Consider the following 21331-nt stretch of genomic DNA (forward strand, 5'->3'; position numbering starts at 1 on the left):
GCTGTTATTCATCGTCATTATTTGGTTTTGTACGTGGGGGAAATTTGCTAATTTTTTATCGTTAGTGTTTTAACTTAGGTACAAAAATTGGGTTAATCGTTGCTTAGGGAGACCTTAAAAAAAAAAAAAATCTCATACAGGAATAGGACTCAAAAGGTGGACCTCACTGTTAATTTTGAGTGAAAAACAAACTCACTAACGTGTGAGTGCTGTACATCATCTTCTTTTTGTTAAAAGATGGGTACAGCCAAAAGTAAAAGAATTTATGCGGCCATTTTTATTGAAAGATGGGTAAATTTAGCACGTCCACTTGTATACAATTAATGAAAGTTTCAAACATTGACACATTATATTGAAACTTCAATGAATATAAGATGGGATGAGTACTCGAATTTATACGATTAAAACACCATTTACACTTTTATTTTCAGCCTCCAAAAGCCCAAAACACGAAAATATGGATGATGGTCTTTTTTATTTAATGTTGGGTGGGCCTTGTGGGTTTCATTACTCAAAAAGCCTAAAGCAGAAGTGGGCTGTAATTTGCTTTTTGTGGTGGAACCTAACAAGTTGAAGATGGGCCTAATGGCTAGCAGACAGTTTAACAGATCAAGTGAGGTTAGCTACGTAGCCAAGCAAAATTCCATCTTACCTCACCCACATTGAGTTTGAGTTGCCGGTCTCTTGAGACTAGCAAGATTCCAATACCTCTACCTCAGAGGGCCAAAAGAGTGACATAAACATAATGTATATCCTTATTCTTACTATTTCTAAACGTATTATAAGCATATTACTTCACACCATCAGCATGTATAGAAAATTTTCAACGTGAACGTAACACTGTCACGTACTGTTATATAATAGGTGATTAGTAACATTACGTGACATTGTCACGATCACATAAAAAAAACTTGGGTAAGGTAATTTGACTAGCTGAATGGTCACACACTCTCATAGAGGAATGAGCATTGCTTTTGGTACCTGTGACCCGATGCAGGTACAATTTACAATCACACAGTCTCACGCTTTGTGAGAGTGACTTGATTATCAAGCTGCAATAGTGAATACTCTCTCCTACGATTAAAACTCTCATGCACCATATTTCATACCCGTTTTTCTGTCTATATATCTAGATTAGTCCTATGATGTGATGAGAGAGATAAAAAGAAAGGATATGAAACTGAAACATGGAATATATAAGTAAAGAAAATGTGTGCAAGCTTCTATGATTGCTTCTTCTGGCACGGCAAACAAGTGCAATACTTCAAAGTCAAGCAACCACCGTCGCTTCTTCTTCCTCACCCTCAGTCTCCACCACCAAAGGGACCTCCCTCTACTGCCACATCTTCTTCATACTTCAACTGCAAAAATTACCAACAAATTAATCAAATTTACTTAATTATGGCACCCATCACCAGCCTCGTCTGCTTCGTTCTCACTCACTTTGGTTTTCTCTGGACACCCACATTTTTTCAAAATTTCAGGCATGAAATCCCCATTGAGCTCGAGCGAGGTACATTCAGCGGTTACAGGTACGAAAATCCCCTCGGTCTCTCTCCCTTGGGTTTTGGTTTTGCACACCCTGTACTTGTAACCCTTATGTAATCTCATCATTGCAGCTACCTGCATTTAATTGTTGTTCAAACTTAATCAACACCATATATATAGATATATATGTGCGATCATATGTATGTATGTTGAAACAATCAAAGTTCGACATGAAGGGCCGTTGTTTGATTTTGGAGCTGCAGATGGTGTTCTGATCATGGAATTCTGATCATGGAAAACATTGTATAACCTATTGGAGCTGCAGATGAATGTATTGTACATGTGTTTTGTTATGCATCGTGTATGATCAGGAGAAATTAGTCTGTTGTATTGGATACGAAGCATTGACATTCGCCTATCTTGTTAGTAAGTTCTCTTATCATTTTATCTTGTACATATTTTGCGGGTGTCGATTAATTTGGGATTGATTCTCCAGTGAGTCTTTTTGTAACCATTTCATTTTCAGCTTTTAATTTTTAGTTTTTATATTTTGGTTTTTGATTTTCAGTTTTCATTTTTTGAATTTGAAAAATGAAATATGGTTTTGTAACTACATTCAGTTTTCATTTGAAACCAAAAAGTGTTGCTTTCAAAAAAAAAAAAAAAAAAACCAAAAAGTGAAAACTCACGACTAAATTTAGAAAACTCAAGAAAATAATTTTTAGGTATTATTCTTTTTGAAATCTGGAAGCAGTTACCAATTAAGATTTCAGTTTTCAATTTAAAAAATAAAAAAGTGAAGACGAAATGTAAGAAGTTTGAACGAGTTTAGATGACCTTTAAGGTTTAAGCATAAGGGGTTGCCTTGAAGAGAAGCAATTAGAGCTAATTTCTACACTTTACCATCCTTTATTTCTACACTTTGTACTGGTTTGGTACTGATGTGCTTTTATAAAAAGTGGGTATAAAAAAAAGCTGAGCTCAAAAAGGTGTTTGGTAAACACTTAAAAACAACTTATTTTCACAGTTTTGTATGAAAAAAAGTTGAAAACATGAAGTAGCAAAAATGAGCTTATTCTCACATCACAACAGAAGCAGTTTTTTTTTTCAAAACACAGCAATACAAAACTAATCTAATTTGACGGACCAAATCTTCCACATCACTATCAATTCTACTTCATCCTCTTACTCCAAAGTCTCATTCACTCAATGATCCAAAAGTCCAATTCCATTTTAATTGGGTGACCTTGCCACTCAGAGTATTTCAATTGTGTAGGGTTTGCAACAGTGGTGTGCAGAGTCAAAAATCCATGCTAGGAGAGGCCCTTAAGCTAATGAAATAAATTAGAAAAAAAATTAGTAATATCATGGAAAATTTTAATCAAACAAGAGTGATGGAGCTTTAAAATTTGTATGAAAAAATTAGTATTGAGTATAGTCATAGTAAATAGAACTTGTGTTAACATCTTACACAACATTGATAATAATGTTATAACTAGCTCAAACTATTATTATGTGATTTTTCTTTTAATATTATTGAATCTTCTTCTCAAATGTATATATACCTTGTTTTATATGAACTAAAAAAAAAGGTTTTAATAGAAATCATAGGGTTGGCAGAAGGGTGGTTATATATGGTTTTTACTTGTGGGGGGTTTAAAAAACCAAAAGGTAGTTTTCTGTTAGCAAGTGTCAATCCCAGGACGTGATGATACCTCCAAAATGTGGAAGTAGTTACCGATTAAGATTTCAGTTTTCAATTAAAAAAAAAAAGTGAAGAAGAAATGTAAGAAATTTGAATGAGTTTAGATGACCTTTAAGGTTTAAGCATAAGGCACCTTGAAGAGAAGCAATTAGAGCTAATTTCTACACTTTACCATTCTCTATTTCGACACTTTATCTGATCTGACATACCAAATCTTCCACATCACTCTCAATTCTACTTCATCATCTTACTCCAAAGTCTCATTCACTCAATGATCCAAAAGTCCAATCCCATATTAATTGGGTGACCTCGCCACTCAAAGTTTTTCAATTGTGTAAGGTTTGCAACAATGGCGGAATGCTAAGAGGGACCTTTAAGCTAATGAAAAAAATTAGAATTTTCTTTTAGTAATATCATGGAAAATTTTAATCAAACAAGAGTGATGGAGCTTTAACATTTGTATGAAAAAATTATTATTTAGTAGAGTCATAGTAAATAGAACTTGTGTGAACATCTTACACAACATTGATAATAACGTTATAACTAGCTCAAACTATTATTATGTGATTTTTCTTTTAATATTATTGAATCTTCTTCTCAAATGTATATATACCTTGCTTTATATGAACAAAAAAAAAGGTTTAATAGAAATCATAGAATTGGCAGAAGGGTAGTTATATATGGTTTTTACTTGTGGGGGGTTTAAAAAACCAAAAGGTAGTTTTCTGTTAGCAAGTGTCAATCCCAGGACGTGATGATACCTCCAAAATGTGGAAGTAGTTACCAATTAAGATTTCAGTTTTCAATTTAAAAAAAAAAAAAAAAGTGAAGACGAAATGTAAAAAATTTGAATGAGTTTAGATGACCTTTAAGGTTTAAGCATAAGGGGTTACCTTGAAGAGAAGCAAGTAGAGCTAATTTCTACACTTTACCATTCTCTATTTGACACTTTATCTGATCTGACATACCAAATATTCCACAACACTCTCAATTCTACTTCATCATCTTACTCCAAAGTCTCATTCACTCAATGATCCAAAAGTCCAATCCCATATTAATTGGGTGACCTCGCCACTCAAAGTTTTTCAATTGTGTAGGTTTTGCAACAGTGGTGGAATGCTAGGAGGGACCTTTAAGCTAATGAAAAAAATTAGAAATTTTTTTTAGTAATGTCATGGAAAATTTTAATCAAACAAGAGTGATGGAGCTTTAAAATTTGTATGAAAAAATTATTATTGAGTAGAGTCATAGTAAATAGAACATGTGGGGGTTTAAAAAACCAAAAGGTAGTTTTTTGTTAGCAAGTGTCAATCCTAGGACCTGATGATACCTCCAAAATTTGATCTACCAATACACCACATACTCATTATTGCTAAAACCAGTAGACAAATATAAGTTTAAATTCCAGGATGGGCACTGGACTACCCTAGTCTCTATGTGGCTCCACCATTGGTTGCAATTGCATTAAATGAGATACAACGTTGCAATATAGCATATTTCATATCATACTTAAGGTATCTAGACACCTACTTTTAGTTCTAAGGGAAATTCTCTCGTTTTAACAAGAAATTATTGTATGGTACTGGGACGTTGTTAAAAGATAAATTGGTATAAAAATCAACTCTAAAGCATAATTTCGTCGTCTACCTATTTCATAACACACAAATTTGTATATATTTTGTTGTTTTCATTTCAACTTAGTCATAATCAAAATAGATTTTTTTTACTCATAAGTGTTGTGGCCAATTTATCTGACAAGGGAGAGAGGGGCGCAACAAGATAGAGAATGGAGAAAGTGTTGGGATTTCTGTGTGTATGAGATGTGTTATTTCCCTACAGAGTGCCTTTATTTATAATAGTAAAGAAGAGATGAATTACCTGTCCTCCAAGTAAATACAATCCTAGTAGGGAAAGAATAACTAGTAACCAAATCTGTTTAAGATTTACACAAGACCTTTGATATAATATCTATAACACTCCCCCTTGAGTGTGTAAATAGTCAAGTAGATTCATCATCAAGTAAAGTTGAGGAAGTCGACTCGTTGACACTGATTTGGCAACATACTAGTCTCAGACAAAGGAACTTGCATATAGAACTAGGTCTCACAAAAACCCAAGGTGGGTCAAAAACCCGTAGTCTAAGGAAGGTGCGTGAGAAAGTGTAAAGTCAAATTAAACGTCTACGAGACGTATTTCAAGAATATGACCAATCCAAGATGGGTGCCTCGTCAAAACCTCATCAGGTAGCAAAAACCCAAAGGGAAAAATTCTCCCAATCGTAGAAAAAAAGAGTACATTAAAATCAAGCGAGTATACTTTGGGATACTTCCCCTGAATTTGACATAATTCCAAAGAGAACTAACAATATTACAACTCAGAAAGTTTACGTATACCGATTCCCTGAACAAGCTTCTGAAACATCGTCTTCGGTAAAGATTTGGTGAAGAGGTCAACTAGGTTGTCCTGGGCCAGAGAATATTTTCAGAGAATATGATGGGATTTGGAAAAACAATAAGTTAAATATTAAGGGGAAGTAGTATTTATATTTAATTGTTGCTTTAGCTTGTGTTTGTGTATGGAGGCTTCTTTTGCACCCCTCTTAACTAAAATTCCATCAGAAAAAAAAAGGGCTGGGAGAGGCCATGAAATCGTGGGTATTGTTAGGTTTAAGTACTAGTTTGGTACTGCTTAACTTTAAAAAAAAAGCATGTATGAAAAAAAGCACCCAATTTTTTTTGTGTTTGGTAAACTTTCAAAATCAGTTTTTTTTTTTCATAGTTTTGGGTGAAAAAAGCTAAAAAGGCAAAGCAGCAAAATCCAGCTTTGGAAAACCAGTTTTTTATCACAATACACGGGTGAATAGTGCCATTAAATGAAATTTTCAAAATGGTAACCTTACCCTATCTTTCTCCTTCATCCCAGTTCTGGACTCCACCCCCTTTCTCCAGTCGCTCTCCGATGTTGTACTACCTAGATTCACCACCCCTTTCTCCACCGCACCTTCCAAAACATGTAATGCCCTGGAAATTGAAATGTAGGAAATAGAAATTGGAGTGAGGACGAAGGTTCCAGGTCGCCGGAATTGAAAGAGAAATGCGAAGGGATGAAGGTGGGTGAGGACTTTGAAATTTCAAGAGGGATCATTGATTAAAAATGGAAGAAAAGCCAGAAACATTTTGGCAGAACGAAATAGAAAGAAAGAAGAATGAAAAAGCTAGAAAGAAAGGGAAACAAAGAAGAAAGGAAAAAGGAAACAATCATGAACTTTTTGGCAGAAAGAAAAAGAAAGGAAGAAAAACCCATACGTTTTTTTTTTCATTTTACACAATCACAGCTGTTTTACATAAATATTTACCAAACACTATAACACTGCTTTTTTTTTTATTAAAAGCACTTTTACAATTATCGTTACCAAACACTTTACTGCTTTATTTTACAGCTAATTATTCTTACAGCACAACAGAAGCAGTTTTTTTTTCAAAGCACAGCAATACCCTTCACTTTTTTTACTATTTCTGCAAGAACTTACCCTTCACTTTTGCTTGCTGAGTGGGTTGGGCACTGTAAAAACCAGAAGGTGAATACTAGTTTGCATCTAGAAAACAAAGGGCAACTTTAAGCAAACAAGGTCCTCTGCTTTGTGAATCGGAATTGAATTTTGTTTGATTACTAAACTGCTCTTGTTCTACATAATTTTTTTTATCATCCTCGTTAGTAAAATTTTAATTTATTTAACATACATTAATCCAATTTGTCGCCATAAAATAGAGGAAGAATGTTTTTTTACATAAAAACAAAAATAAATAAAAAAACTCATAACAACGAACACAAAGGAAGCACTTTTTTCCCCAATTAACCTCACCCTCTCCCTTTCACCAGCCACCATAGCCCTCCCATCAGTGGCGAAGTCAAGAATTATTGAGAAAAATGGTGAAATTTAAAAGGGTAAAAAGTCCTAGAAAGATGTAGACATTTATTCGAGGCCTAAGTCCATGGGACAATACTTCATTCAACTAAGTGACTTCACTTTATTGAGAACTTTCCTAAATATTCGAATGAGGATTTGTACTAACCGAAATATTCGAATGAGGATTTAGTCTACCCGAAAATATTCAAAAGAGGATTTGGGCTAACCGGAATATTTGAAGGAGGATTTAAGCACCGTTTCTTATATATAGTTCCATTATGCAATTGTATAATGAGCAGGGTTTTAAAAGACATTATGCACTAGTCAGGTGGCGTGATGTGCTCTAATGCCTAGAGCGTAAGCAGAGCTTAGGCAAACTAGGCGGATTTAAGTAATTTATCGTATAAATAATTGCTATTTATTATATAACATAAATTATATAAAATATTAATTATATAACATATAATATATTAAAATTGATAGATTTCCTTAATATTTTTGTCAATTATAATATGAGTTAAAATTTAAGTGATTATGAGCTCGTAAAACTTTACATATGTTGTAGGCCTATTTAACTAAACTATTCTAAGGGAATAGAGAGGGGGGAGACCAACGGCAATAGAGAGAGAAGAGAGAGATTTAATTATGAGGTGTGTGTTGTATCACCCCATTGTGCCTTTATTTATAGTAGTATGATAGGTTAAATCTTTACCCTTTTAGGATTACAACTCTAATAGGATATTAACTACTAAAAGAAATATTCAAATATATCCCTAGTTACACTAGGATTTACACAATCACATTCATAATCTAAATATGACTGCAACACTCCCCTTGAGTGTGTAAATACTCAAACAAAACATTGCATTAGATCTTCAACAGATAAGGTAGAACAGTTGATGAAGTCGGCGGCACAATGGGCGAATGCAAGTCTCAAATTTAAAGAAAGTATGCATTGGTAGTAAAACTCACAAAACCTCCCTATGGTAAAACCTAAGGCAAGTGAAAACCCATAACCTAAAAAGAAAAGTGAGAAATATGCATAATGTCAAAAACAAACATCAAACAGGACGAAAGTAGTGAACTCAATGAGTATGATCATCCCAAGATGGGTGTCTCATCAAAACCTCGTTAGGTAGAAAAAAATCAGTGGGAAAAATGCTCATAATCGTGGGAAAAAGAGTACATTAAGATCAAGTGAGTATGCTTCAGGATACTCCCCCTGAGTTAGACATAATTTCCAAATAAGAGAACTATAAGTAATTCAACTCAGATAATTTACGCATACCGATTCCTTGGATGAGCTTCTGAAAAGTAGACTTGGGCAATGACTTGGTAAAGAGATCGGCCAGGTTGTCTTGGGAACGGATTTTTGACTTCAATGTTCTGATACTGTTGTTGTTGGTGAAAATAAAAAAACTTCAGTGCACTGTGCTTAGTGTTGTCTCCCTTGATGTATCCCTTCTTTAACTGCTCAATACATTTAGCATTGTCTTCAAAGATTGTCGTAAGAAGGTCAATGTTGGTAGTAAAACTATTAGTGCTTCGAATATGTTCCATGACTACTCTCAACCAAAAGCACTCATGCGATGCTTCATGCAAGGTGATAATCTCAGCATGGTTTAAAGAAGTCGCAACTAGCGTTTGCTTGGTAGACCTCTAAGATATAGCGGTGTCTCCAACGTTAAAGATATAGCGCGTTTGAGAATGTGCCCTATGTGGGTCAGACAGATATCCAGCATCTGCGTAACCAACAAGGCATGAATCAACCCGAGAACCAAAAGGGTTGGCGGTTTTCTGTCCTACCCTTGAGGTCGTGAAAAATGTCTTTAACACCATTCCAGTGTCTACATGTGGGCGCATTGCTGTATCTAGCCAAAAGATTAACAACGAATGAGATATCGAGTCTAGTGCATTGAGCCAAGTACAATAAAGCCCCAATTGTAATTAGGTATGGAATTTCAGGCTCTAAAGCTCTTCCTCATCCTCATTTGGACGGAAAGGATCTCGTTTAGCAAGTACAATTTAAACAACCATAGAAGTACTCGAAGGCTTCGCTTTATCCTCATTAAAACATCGCAACACCTTTTGGGTGTAGTTCAATTGATGTATTAGAATTCTATCCGAGGAGTGCTCAATCTCCAGGCCGAGACAATATCAAGTTTTCCCAAGATCTTTCATCTCAAATTTCGATTTCAAGTAAATGGTAATTTCCTTAAGCTCTGCGGAAGTTCCGATGAGGTTCATGTTGTCGATATAAATTGCAACGATCACAAATCTGGAATGTGACTTCTTTATGAACACGCATGGGCATAATTCGTTGTTCACATAACCCTGACTTGTCAAATATTCACTCAGACGGTTATACCACATTCGTCCGGATTATTTCAATTCGTAAAATGATCTCCTCAATCTAATAAAGATAGTGTTCCATGGTCTAGAACTATTTGAACCAGTCAATGGAAGTTCTTCTAGAAATTTCATGTAGATTTCCATATCTAGATCCTCATAGAGATACGTGGTTACAACGTCCATAAGCTGCATATTCAGTTTTTCAGAAACTACCAAACTGATAAGGTAGCGGAACATTATGACTGCCATTACGGGGGAATACATCTCCTTGTAATCAATCCCAGAGCACTGAGAGAAGCCTTGCACTACAAGGCGTGCTTTGTATCACACTATTTCATTCTTCTAATTACGCTTCCTTAAGAAAACCCATTTGTAGCCCACGGGCTTCACATGTGGTGGGGTATGAGCTATAGGTCCAAACACCTTACATTTCGCAAGCGAAGTGAGTTCAACCTGGATTGCTTATTTTCAGTTTGACCAATCGGTTCTACGTCGGCATTCATCAACGGAAAGTGGTTCAATGTCATCACTAAGTATGATGTCAGTAGCTACTGTGTACCCAAATGCATCATCGACGATCATCTCATTCTAACTCCAAACCTCATCCAATACTACTTAGTGGACCGAAATCTCACGATTCTTGGGAGGTTGGGTTGTCTCATCTAAGACATCACCGTAATCTAGAATAACCTCATGCATTGGAGCAGATGAGCGAGAGATGGTCGAAGTCAGACTAGGGTCACTAGTTTATACTGTTTTCCTATCTCGGGGTTGTGAATCCTTTAAACCAAGAGGTCTCATCAAACCCATACTATGTTCATCATTCAGACAATCTTAGTCATATGCTAGTTTCAGAAAAATTAAATGGATCCAACTATCCATCTTGGAGTAATTCCATGATTCATGCTCTCATCGCCAAAAAAAAAATTGGTTTTGTTGATGGCTCCATTCAGCCTTCGTCACCAACAGATCAACCAAAAGAATATGCTCTCTGGAATCAATGCAATAGTATGATTTTATCATGGTTCGCTCAATCTGTAGAGGTGATCTTTCCAAAAAAGTTGTTCATGCCAAAAGCGCCCAACAAGTATGGGAAGATTTCAGATATCAGTTCTCACAAAAGAATGCACCAACAATTTATCAAATCCAAAAGTCCATCGCATATCTCACACAGGGCTCCATGACAGTCTCAGCCTATTTTACAAAGCTTAAAAGCCTTTAGGACGAATTAGAGACATATCGGCATCTTCTCATCTGCGACCAAACAAAGGCACATAATGAACAAATAGAAGAAGATAAGATGATGCAATTTCTTATGGGTCTAAACGATGTCTACTGTGGATTTCGCAGTAATATTCTAATGATGACACCACTGCCCAAAGTTCGTCAAGCCTACTCACTTATTATTCAGGATGAAACACAACGACAAATGTTATCGGGGTCGACCGAAAATTTCTCAATTGCTGCTGCTGTTCAAAATCGACCAAACCATTTTTCCAACAATTCTAAAAATCCTCACTGTGAATACTGTGATAAAGACGGTCATACAATTGACAATTGTAGGACTTAAAGGTACCATTGCAAGTTCTGTGATAAGCGAGGCCACACTGAAGATAGATGTAGATTTAAAATGGAACAAGCGAAGGAAATCAAGGCAACAACAAATCAATTCCACATGGGTCCCAAGGCAACAACAATCCACGTGATGCATCTCAAAATTTCCATGGTTTCCATGCTGCCCACGTAGCAACTAGTGGTTTTTATTCTGCTGTAAATGCAATAGCTGCATCCGTTGTCCCATGCAATCTGGCGTACAGACAAGGTGCCCAGCAACCTCCATCGAACCCATTGCAAGGCCTTTCAACGAAACAGCTTCAACAATTAGCCCATGTTGTGTCCCTGATGAATTTAAATCATCCTTCTGGTAATAACAATGTTTATGCGAATGTTGCAGGTCTATCATCTTTTACTGTTGCCTCCGTTAATTCTGTATTTACTCAACCTTGGATTTTGGATAGTGGGGCTATCAATCACATCACATCAGATTCTTTACTTTTTACCAAAACTAAATCTTCACCAATATCCACTGTTAAATTACCCACCGGTTCTTCAGCCACAGTTACTTCCACTGGCACCATACCATTCAATTCAGACATTACATTAGACAATGTTTTATGCGTTTCTTCTTTTCACTTAAATCTCATGTCTGCTAGTCAAGTCACTGACTCCCTAAATTGTTGCGCCATTTTGTTTCCCACTTCCTGTGTCTTGCAGGACTTGGATACTAGGAGGATGATTGGATCAGGTACGCAACGTGGTGGTCTTTATTACATGTCACCATTGCAGCGGACGCCTGTCTCTTGTCAAGTTTCTCATTCCTCCAATTTATGGCATATGCGACTTGGACGTCCTTCTCCAACCCGCCTTAAATTAGTATTTCCCTCATTGTCTACCAATAATATTTGTACCATTTGTCCTATAGCCAAACAAACCAGACTTCCATTTCCTTTAAGCTCTATATAAACTCATGCGCCATTTGATTGATTACATTGTGATATTTGGGGTCCTCACAAAGTTCCCATGCATTTAGGTGCTTGATTTTTTTCTCACTATTGTCGATGATTTTACTAGGTGCACATGGGTTTTCTTGATGCAACATAAATCTGAAACTCAACACCTTTTAAAATCTTTTGTTACTTTTACCCATACACAATTTCATGCACAAATTAAAGCAATCAGGGTTGATAATGGGTCTAAGTTTTTGTCCATGAAAGATTTTTTCCAAACCAATGGCATTGAATACCAACGTACATGTGTCTACACTCCACAACAAAATGGTGTTGTCGAACGTAAACATCGTCACATTCTCACCGTGGCACGTAGTTTACGTTTCCAATCTCAGGTACCCTTTTCATTTTGGGGCGAATATGTCAACCGCTGTCTACCTAATTGATCGGATCATATTTATATATATTTTTACTTCGAATTCACTCGTCTTTTCTTAGTTAGTTCATTATATTTTTGAGTTATTTACTTTGTTTTTGCATATTATAGGATTTGTCTAGCAAAGAAAATAAAAATAGAACAAGTGAAATTTTAAGTAATAAATTCGTCAAAACTGCCTGTGTAGATCAGCTGACTTTGGGAGCAAGTTGCAAACAGCTCAGAATGAATTAGAGAATGAGCCTTATATGCTTGGAAAGCTACAGATGTCTATTTTCTAGAACATTTCTCGGATTATTAATATCATTTTTCTAGAAGAAGTTATAGGCATTTGAGTAAGGGAAGGTCTAGCTGACGACAACTTGCAGATTGGAATTGAAAAAAAAAAAGAAAAAGATGACAAAGAAGTGGGAGACATGGAATGATGGAGAAGAATAACAAAAGGGAAATATAGGAGAGTGTTGGACGGCAATAAAAAAAAGAAAAGAAGGAATAAAAAAATTAAAAGAAGAATAAGAGGAGGACACGGGCAGACTGGTGGAAGGAGGAAATAGAATAAGAAAATAAAGAAAAAGAGAAGAGTGCGGGATAAGAAGCAGTGGAGGGTGGTTTGAAAAGAAAATAAAAAAATAGAAATAAAGGGGACAAGTGGGAGAAACACTGAAGGAGACAGTGGGGAGAAAGAAGTGTTTTGCAGAGAGAATAAAAGCTGGCTTGCAGCATGAGCCTTGGGGGGGCGGAAGAAAAAGAAATAAAAATATAGAGTAGGTCAGAGAGGTGGAAACGGACGGGCAGAATAAGAAAGGAGGACTGCGCAGAGCAGAAAACGAGCGGAAAGAGAGGAGCGCGGCAGAGAGCAAGACTTCAATCTATTTTCTTGGTTTTATCTTCTCAACCCCACGTTTTACTTTTGGTTTAATTTGATAATAATGTGTAACTAATTTTATTTTGGCTAGAGGTTAATTCAAAGCCATGAATATATTTGTAATATGAATTGATTACCTTCAGTTGTGATTTAATTTGCTTAACTGCTTGATTGATAACTTATTTTTGTATGTCGATTAAGAATGCATACTTAATTTACATGCATGAATTTGATGCTAGAATATAAGTGAATTTCACCTAATCGTTATGAACTTATATTCACAAGTAGTGAAGGTTGTTATCCACAATCGTGTTAAGTGAATTCTAGGCTGGATTAACATGCGTATTCCATAGTTATGAATGCCTAGTCAATGTTTATGATTTCCGTTGAACTTAATGATCTTTGTTGAATGTCTCTATCATGCGTATTCCATAGTTAGGGACTTTGATGAGGAATAATTTGGTTGTAATGCGTATTCCATTCAATCCAATGAATCTAGGGAAATCTAAGAGTTAATTTAAGCGGACCTAATTAACTTGGAACATTGTCATTCACAATTTATTGAAAGAACAACTGAAAATCAATTTAGGTTGCATATGTGTCATGTGTGGAGAAGAACCCTCTAGCTAGTCCGTCACCTATCCTTTCACCTTAATTTCATGCTTTTGTCAATTCTGTAATTTATTTAAGTTTAATTTACTTCTCGTCAAAACCAAACCCCCCATTATTAAATTATATTATTTAGTTAGTTTTCATTGTTGTTAGTCTTTTAATTCAATTTCCGTCCATTTCAGTTCCTAGTGTCTAATTTGATTGTTTTCATTATTTTGAGTCATTCTAAGTGTGTTTCGAGTTATTAGAGTTTTTAGCCTAGTTTTGTGTCCTTGAGTCTTGTTTAATATTTTTAAATTAATTTAGAATAGATTAGCAATCCCTCCTAATCCCCGGCTTAGAACGATACCCTACTTACATCTATACTACAATTGTCAAAAAGAGGGTTTAATTTGTGTGTTAACTTATTTTTCACATCACTAATTAATCATTTACCATCTCTTTTGTTGTCCAACAAATCTCCTTTTGAGTTATTATACCAACGTTCACCATCATTTGATCATTTAAAAGTTCTTGGCTGTTTGTGTTTTGCCACTGTTGTTCACTCTACACACAAATTTGACACTCGTGCTAGACGTTGTGTATTTGTTGGATACCCCACTGATCAAAAAGGCTACACCCTATATGATCTAGAAACAAACAAATTTTTTGTTAGTCGGGATGTTAAATTTAACGAAACAATTTTTCCATTCCATTCACCAACCCACCCTTCTATAACCGACCCTTACAACAACTCCTTACCACCACTCTCATCAATTAGTCGTGATATCCTATCACTCAGTCTTGACATACCATCCATCAGTCGTGACCCCATTTCCCCAACCCAACCCACTAGCCCGCGGTCCCTACCACCTCACCCTAATCCTATTACCATCATATCACCCCATATTAATTTCCCTTCCCCCATTAGACCCCCCACCACATATCATTTCTCATCTTACACCATCCATTGACACGCCAGCCCATTAACCTGATCTCTACCATCAACCCGACCCCACGCCCTCCCCCCCTCATTCCCACGTCAAGTCCAAAGCAACCTCCGATATGGCATAAAGACTACCATGTGACCAACCAAGTTAGTCAATATACCCCGGCGCCTCGTCCTTCCTCAGGTACTCGGTATCCCCTTTCTGATTTTATTTCATATTCACGCCTTTCTTCTGCCCATTGTGTTTTTCTAGCTAACATTACAGGTCCTGCCGAACCCACATCCTATGTTCAAGCTATCCTTGATCCAAAATGGCGAACTGCCATGCATGCAGAATTAACGGCTTTGCAGCACAACAATTCATGGACCATAGTTCCCTTGCCTGTTGGTCACAAACCCATTGGTTGCAAATGGGTCTATAAAATTAAGTACAACTCTGATGGCACAATTGAGCGATACAAGGCTCGTCTCATTGCTATAGGCTACACTCAAATTGAGGGCATCGATTATTAGGAAACTTTTTCTCCTAGTGCTAAACTCACCACTCTTCGTTGCCTTATTGCCGTTGCTAGTGCCCGTCATTGGTTCACTCATCAATTGGATATTCAGAACGTTTTTCTTCATGATGATCTACATGAGGTTGTTTTCATGGAACCTCTTCCTGGTTTTCACCGACAAGGGGAGAACATTGTATGTCAGCTTAACAAATCTCTATATGGACTTAAACAGGCCTCCAGAAACTGGTTTTCCACTTTTTCAATCACCATTCAAAAAGCTGGTTATCAACAGTCAAAAGCTGATTATTCCCTTTTTACAAAGGCCTAAGGTACCTCATTCACTGCAGTCCTTATCTATGTAGACGACTTACTTTTTACAGGAAATGATCTTAAAGAGATGGAACGTCTCAAAACACTTCTTCTCACATGCTTCCACATCAAAGATCTTGGTGATTTAAAATATTTTTTGGGCATTGAATTTTCTCATTCCAAGAAAGGCATTTTCATGTCTCAGCGGAAATTTGCACTAGATGTTTTGCAGGATTCTGGTTTTACAGGGGCATGCCCAGACAAGTTTCCAATGGAACAAAATTTGAAAATCACTCCCACCGATGGAGCATTGTTAGATGATCCCACCAAGTACATAAGACTAGTCGGACGATTGATTTATCTTACTATCACCAGGCTTGACATAGTCTTTTCAGTTCGCACATTAAGTCAATTCATGTACGAGCCTTGCAAACCTCACTGGGATGCAGCTTTACGAATTCTCAAGTACTTCAAAGGTACTTTTGGTCAAGGTTTGTTATTTCCTGTCTCCGACAATATTGAATTAAAGGCTTTTTTGTGATTCCAATTGGGGAGGTTGTCGTGCCACAAGAAGGTCAGTTACTGGGTATTATGTCTTTCTTGGAAATTTCCTCATCTCATGGAAATCCAAGAAACAAGACAATGTTTCTCGATCATCTGCAGAAGTTGAATATCGAGCTATGGCCAACACATGCCTAGAGTTAACATGGTTGCGCTATATATTGCAAGATTTAAAGGTTCCGCAAAAGGGTCCCGCACCATTATTTTGTGACAATCAAGCCGCTCTATATATTGCAGCTAATCCGATTTTTCATGAGCGAACAAAACATATTGAAATTGATTGTCACATCGTTCGAGAAAAATTGCAAGCTGGAATGATTAGTCCTTCACATATACCTACACGTTTCCAGTTAGCAAATTTATTCACAAAGGCTTAAGGGAAAGATCAATTTGTGAAATTGTGAGACAAGTTGGAACTTCATGATATTCACTCTCCAACTTGAAGGGAAGTATTAAGAAAGGATTGTGTAATGTATATGTTTACCCAAAGTAGTTGATGTGAAATCCCATTAAAAGAGGGATGCAATTTCCTAGGCAGTATTGTAGATTAGTTGACTTAATTGTGTATATATATTGTACTCTTACTTGGGCAATGAGATATACGAAAAGAATTCAGCCTATCTATTTCCATAGCCTTGCAATATACTATTTTAATATTCTTTCTTTTTAATAATATGTTCTCAAACTTATTAGTGTGCTTATGGACTTATCCCGATATTCCAAAGTCGTCTCTAATTTGAACGGGCTATGTGGTGCTATGTTTGAACGGGCTTTTTTTGCTTATGAACTTATTATTGTGCTTAGAGACGACTTTGGAATTCACTCCCGATTCCAAAGTCGTCTCTAATTTGAACGGGCTATGTGGTGCTATGTTTTTGGTGCAGTTGGAAAGCAGTAAGAATGGCATCTTCCTCTGCCTAATTACATGAAGTGGTAAGAGGATAATATGCTTGCTTCTCTAAGTTTGCATGTCATGGAAATGCTGCCTTGTAAGTTGTGTGTTCTGTGAAGATAACATAGTACTATAGGCTGAATTTTGACTACGAGCCAGTGATTAGAGTAACCGATTTGATGCTGATTAAGGATGCTATTTCTATATTTAGGAAATTTGTTCTCATTTACCTAGCTGAGATGGTCTCTTCAGATTGGTGATGTCCATTTTTGTTGCGAGGAGTTGCCAGTCGTTTGTCATACCATACGCTAATGATATTCAGTTTGCCCATGTATGTTTCTTTATCTGACAACAAACACTCCTAAGTTATATGTTCTTGGTTCTCTATATCGAGTAATGACTTGATCTAGAAGATTTGGTCATCTGGTATGAGAGTTTTCTTCTTTCAGCTTGCGCAGACGAAGAGGCTGGTCCTGTCTTTTGACGATAAGAATAATGTACAGTCTTTTTTAGGTTTGGTCTAATATGTAGAGTCTTCACTCGGGGTATTTGTCGACGAGAGAAGATGATACAAGGTAAATTTTAATTCTTGTTTCAATTATGGAGCAGGATATCTATAATTCACATTACAATCTGTAATGTTGATGATTGAATTATTAATTAAGTGTTGATTAGCGGACTTATATATTGCTTGAGCTAATACGACGCTACAATGTTGGATGCTAATACGTCAATCTCACATTATAATCTGTAATTCACATTCTATGTATAAAAGTATAGTTTCAAGTTTATGACAAGCAAAATGTACACTAAATTGCTCTATGAAGCTCAGCCATCATACATAAGGTATTATCGCCCACACTGGATTCTAAATGGGCGATAAACACTAGAGTGGTAGTAGGGTTGGTTTGGCATATATATGGTTACACCCCTTACCAATGAAATGGGATCGAATCGAATCATTAAATTTATGCGTGACCAATGTTAGCACAACTCACGTATCACATCAGCATAAATTTTTTGGTTTCACAATTCACACCCGCCAACGTTTGTGATAACATTATAGGTGAGTAGCACAACTCCTTGGTATGATGGTGTCATGTGCAGGTGAAGCTAGCATAACACCTAGATTTCACTCTTACCAATTATGATAGCATCACACGCGACTATCGCCAGTAGGGGTGCGTTGGAAAAACCGAAAAAAAACCGGACCGAAAACCGAATCGAGGCCGAAAAAAAAAACCGAACCGAATCTGTTGAACCGAACCAAACCAAACCAAACCAAACCGAAGTTAATTTATTAATTAATAATCCTAATTCTAAAACGGCACCGTTTTCACCCCGAAATGTAACCTAAACCTAGGTCCCTAACCCTCATCTCTCGGTCTCGCCTGTTTTCCCACTTCCCAGTTCGCGCAGCAGCCCACAAACTCCACTTCTCCCCCAAATTCGCCCACTCCCACTCCAACCTCTTCAGCATCGTCATCTCCGCCCGCCCCTCCTTCATCCGCATCTGCGTCTTCCACTTCCTCGACGGCACCGCCCCCTCCAAATCCTCTTCTTTTCTGGCTCTAAGCGCGACGCCTTCGGCTCCGACTCTTTGAGAAGCTTCTCGAGTCGTACTGGAAGGTGCTCAAGTCGTCCGGCTCTTGGTTCAAGGACGAGTGGGCCCCAGCCCTCGAGATTCCCTGAAATTCAATCGATTGTTGCTTCTGCATTTTTGATCGCAAACCCCAAACCCTAAATCCCTAATCCCTAATCCAAATCAGAAGCAAAAGCAATTGGAGGACTCAACCGACGACAATTCATATTCATCGCCTTCCTCAGCTCCAAGGAATCCGAGTGCTCTTCGAAAAGGCACCATCGCAGAAAAGATGACGATGGTTCGAGAAGAGAAAAGGAACGGAGAGAGAAACAGAGAAGCAAGAGAGAGACGAAGAGAAGGAAATCAAAGAAGAAGAGGGCTTATGGTGTTGATGACGGCGATGAGTCCGGTTCTGGGAGGAGTGTTGATGATTCAGAGCCAGGTCGGAGTCGGCTCGATCTGCAACCCGTTTTACGAGAATTGTTCATCGAATTTCCCAATGTTGGGAATGATTTGAAAAAGGTACATTTACACCACCAAGTAATTTTGTTCAGAATCAGAATTGTTGGATTAGAATTCATGTATCAAATGAAACTCTCAAGATTTGATTAATTAGAGACGAATCCAATCTTTTCCCGCCATGAAACTGATGATAATTTCATTTACTTTTTGTTGTTGTTTAGCTATGGAATTAAGTTTGAATACTAACTAGAAAATTTCCTACCTTTTCCAGCCATGACATTCTGTTGATTGTCAGTTATTTTTGGGGTTAAAATTGAACTGAAAATTGGTGCAAATAGCAGGTGAGGAACAAGGTGTTTATGCCCAGCGACGAACCTATACTCTCGTTTAATTTTCTGTTATACTTACAGTTTTAGAGGTTTGGTTTGAATGTTTGCTCTCTGTGGTTGTTTGAATGTTTGCTCTCTGTGATTGTTTGGACCATTGTTGCACTGCTCTTTGCAGCAAGGCTCAATTGAAAGAAAAATCAAAATTCCCAAAAAAAAAAAAAAAAAAAAAAAAAGAGGAGAAAAACCGAACCGGGCCGAAACCGAACCAAACACAAACCGATAGAAAACCGAACCGAACTGAACCGAATAGTAATTTCGGTTCAGTTTCCGGTTTTGGCAAAAAACCGAACCGAACGAACCGAACCCACGCCTAATCGCCAGCATAACTCTTTAAATTTCGCAGCTGCTAGCTAGCGACTTTGACGGTGCCACAAGCAAGGGACACTAACACAACTCAATTGTACATTGATATTAACCAACAAACACCATTAGAGTCCAAATGCATTGCAAGGCATCCCATTCACCATTAATATTGTCGCACCGCACACCTCCCATCAAAACCCAACTTCAACCAAACACTGCCCAACCACCAAACCTAGCACCAACAATAAGTAACCCACCCCCAGCGCATTTTAGCAACCCCAAGGCCTAAATGGCGCACCCGATTGCGGAGGCGAACGAACAAAGCCCCTTCGGCGCGTTGACCCCAGAGGCATTCTATTCCCGCCACAACGTCTCTCACGCCTCCGAGTACTTCACAAACCCTAGAGGCCTCAAGCGCTTCACCCAGTGGTGGACCCCGCTCCCTCCGACCGAGATTGTAGGAACCCTCGCCATCGTCCACGGCTTCACCGGCGAGACCAGCTGGTTCGTCCAGCTTACCGCCGTCCACTTCGCCAAGTCTGGCTTCGTCGTCTGCGCCATTGATCATCAGGGTCACGGCTTCTCCGATGGCCTCGCCGCCCACATCCCCGACATCAACCCCGTCGTGGACGACTGCATCTCCTTCTTCGACTCATTCCGAGCCAATCACGCGCCGAAGAACCGCCCCTCGTTCCTCTACGCCGAGTCCCTCGGTGGCGCCATCGCACTCCTCATGACTTTCCGGCAGGGAAGCGGCGCGTGGGATGGCCTCATCCTCAATGGTGCCATGTGCGGGATCAGCCCCAAGTTTAAGCCGCCGTGGCCGCTCGAGCACCTGCTATTTCTCGTCGCCGCGGTGATACCGACGTGGCGGGTTGTCCCCACCCGCGGATCGATTACGGACGTGTCGTTCAAGGAGGAGTGGAAGCGGAAGCTGGCGCTGGCGAACCCGAGGAGGCCGGTGGCGAGGCCTCGCGCATCGACGGCTCTTGAGCTGCTGAGAGTGTGTAAGGAGCTGCAGGGGAGATTCGAGGAGATGGAGGTGCCGGTGCTGATAGTTCACGGCGGCGACGACGTCCTTTGCGACCCGGCGTGCGTGGAAGAGCTGTACAGGCGCGCGTCGAGCAAGGACAAGACGATCAGGATCCACGAGGGATTGTGGCACCAGCTGATTGGCGAGTCCCAGGAGAATGTGGACTTGGTGTTCGGAGAAATGGTGGAGTGGCTTCGCACTCGAGCTGAACGCGCCGCCGTCTCGAATGGTGGCAGCGATGGTGCTTAGTCTAGAACTCCAGGGCTTTGTCCTGAGTTTAGTGGGGTTTTGCTGATAATCACTGTGTAAGGTTAAGCTTGGAGTCAGGAAGAAGAAACATAAGCTGCCAATGGAAGCATGCCATGTCACTTATAATTTAAATAAAATATATTAATTAATTAAAAGAGAAATGATAGGGAAATTAAAACTGTAGGTTAAATTTAATAAATTAAATGATATGAAAGTTAATGATTGAATTATTAATTAAGTGTTGATTAATA

The 21331-nt window shown here is 38.2% G+C and overlaps 1 protein-coding gene and 1 long non-coding RNA gene across 2 annotated transcripts; both read left to right on the plus strand.

The window, feature by feature from the left end:
* Nucleotides 1–1239: 1239 nt before the first annotated feature.
* On the plus strand, nucleotides 1240–1987 carry LOC114825794 (uncharacterized). Its single transcript, XR_003774587.2, has 2 exons — nucleotides 1240–1532; nucleotides 1620–1987. It is a non-coding gene; the product is annotated as an uncharacterized lncRNA (long non-coding RNA).
* A 17900-nt stretch (nucleotides 1988–19887) lies between these two features.
* LOC103410575 (caffeoylshikimate esterase-like) lies at nucleotides 19888–21314 on the plus strand. The gene has a single exon (XM_008349259.4). The coding sequence runs from the start codon at nucleotides 20088–20090 to the stop codon at nucleotides 21078–21080; it is 993 nt and encodes a 330-aa protein (XP_008347481.1). The 5' UTR covers nucleotides 19888–20087; the 3' UTR covers nucleotides 21081–21314.
* Nucleotides 21315–21331: the final 17 nt, after the last annotated feature.

Source organism: Malus domestica, chromosome 07, assembly GCF_042453785.1.
Source record: "Malus domestica chromosome 07, GDT2T_hap1".
NCBI lineage: Eukaryota > Viridiplantae > Streptophyta > Magnoliopsida > Rosales > Rosaceae > Malus > Malus domestica.

What these genes read in the sequence shown, in the direction of transcription:
- LOC103410575 (XM_008349259.4), top strand. Translation starts at nt 20,088, where the DNA reads ATGGCGCACCCGATTGCGGAGGCGAACGAACAAAGCCCCTTCGGCGCG.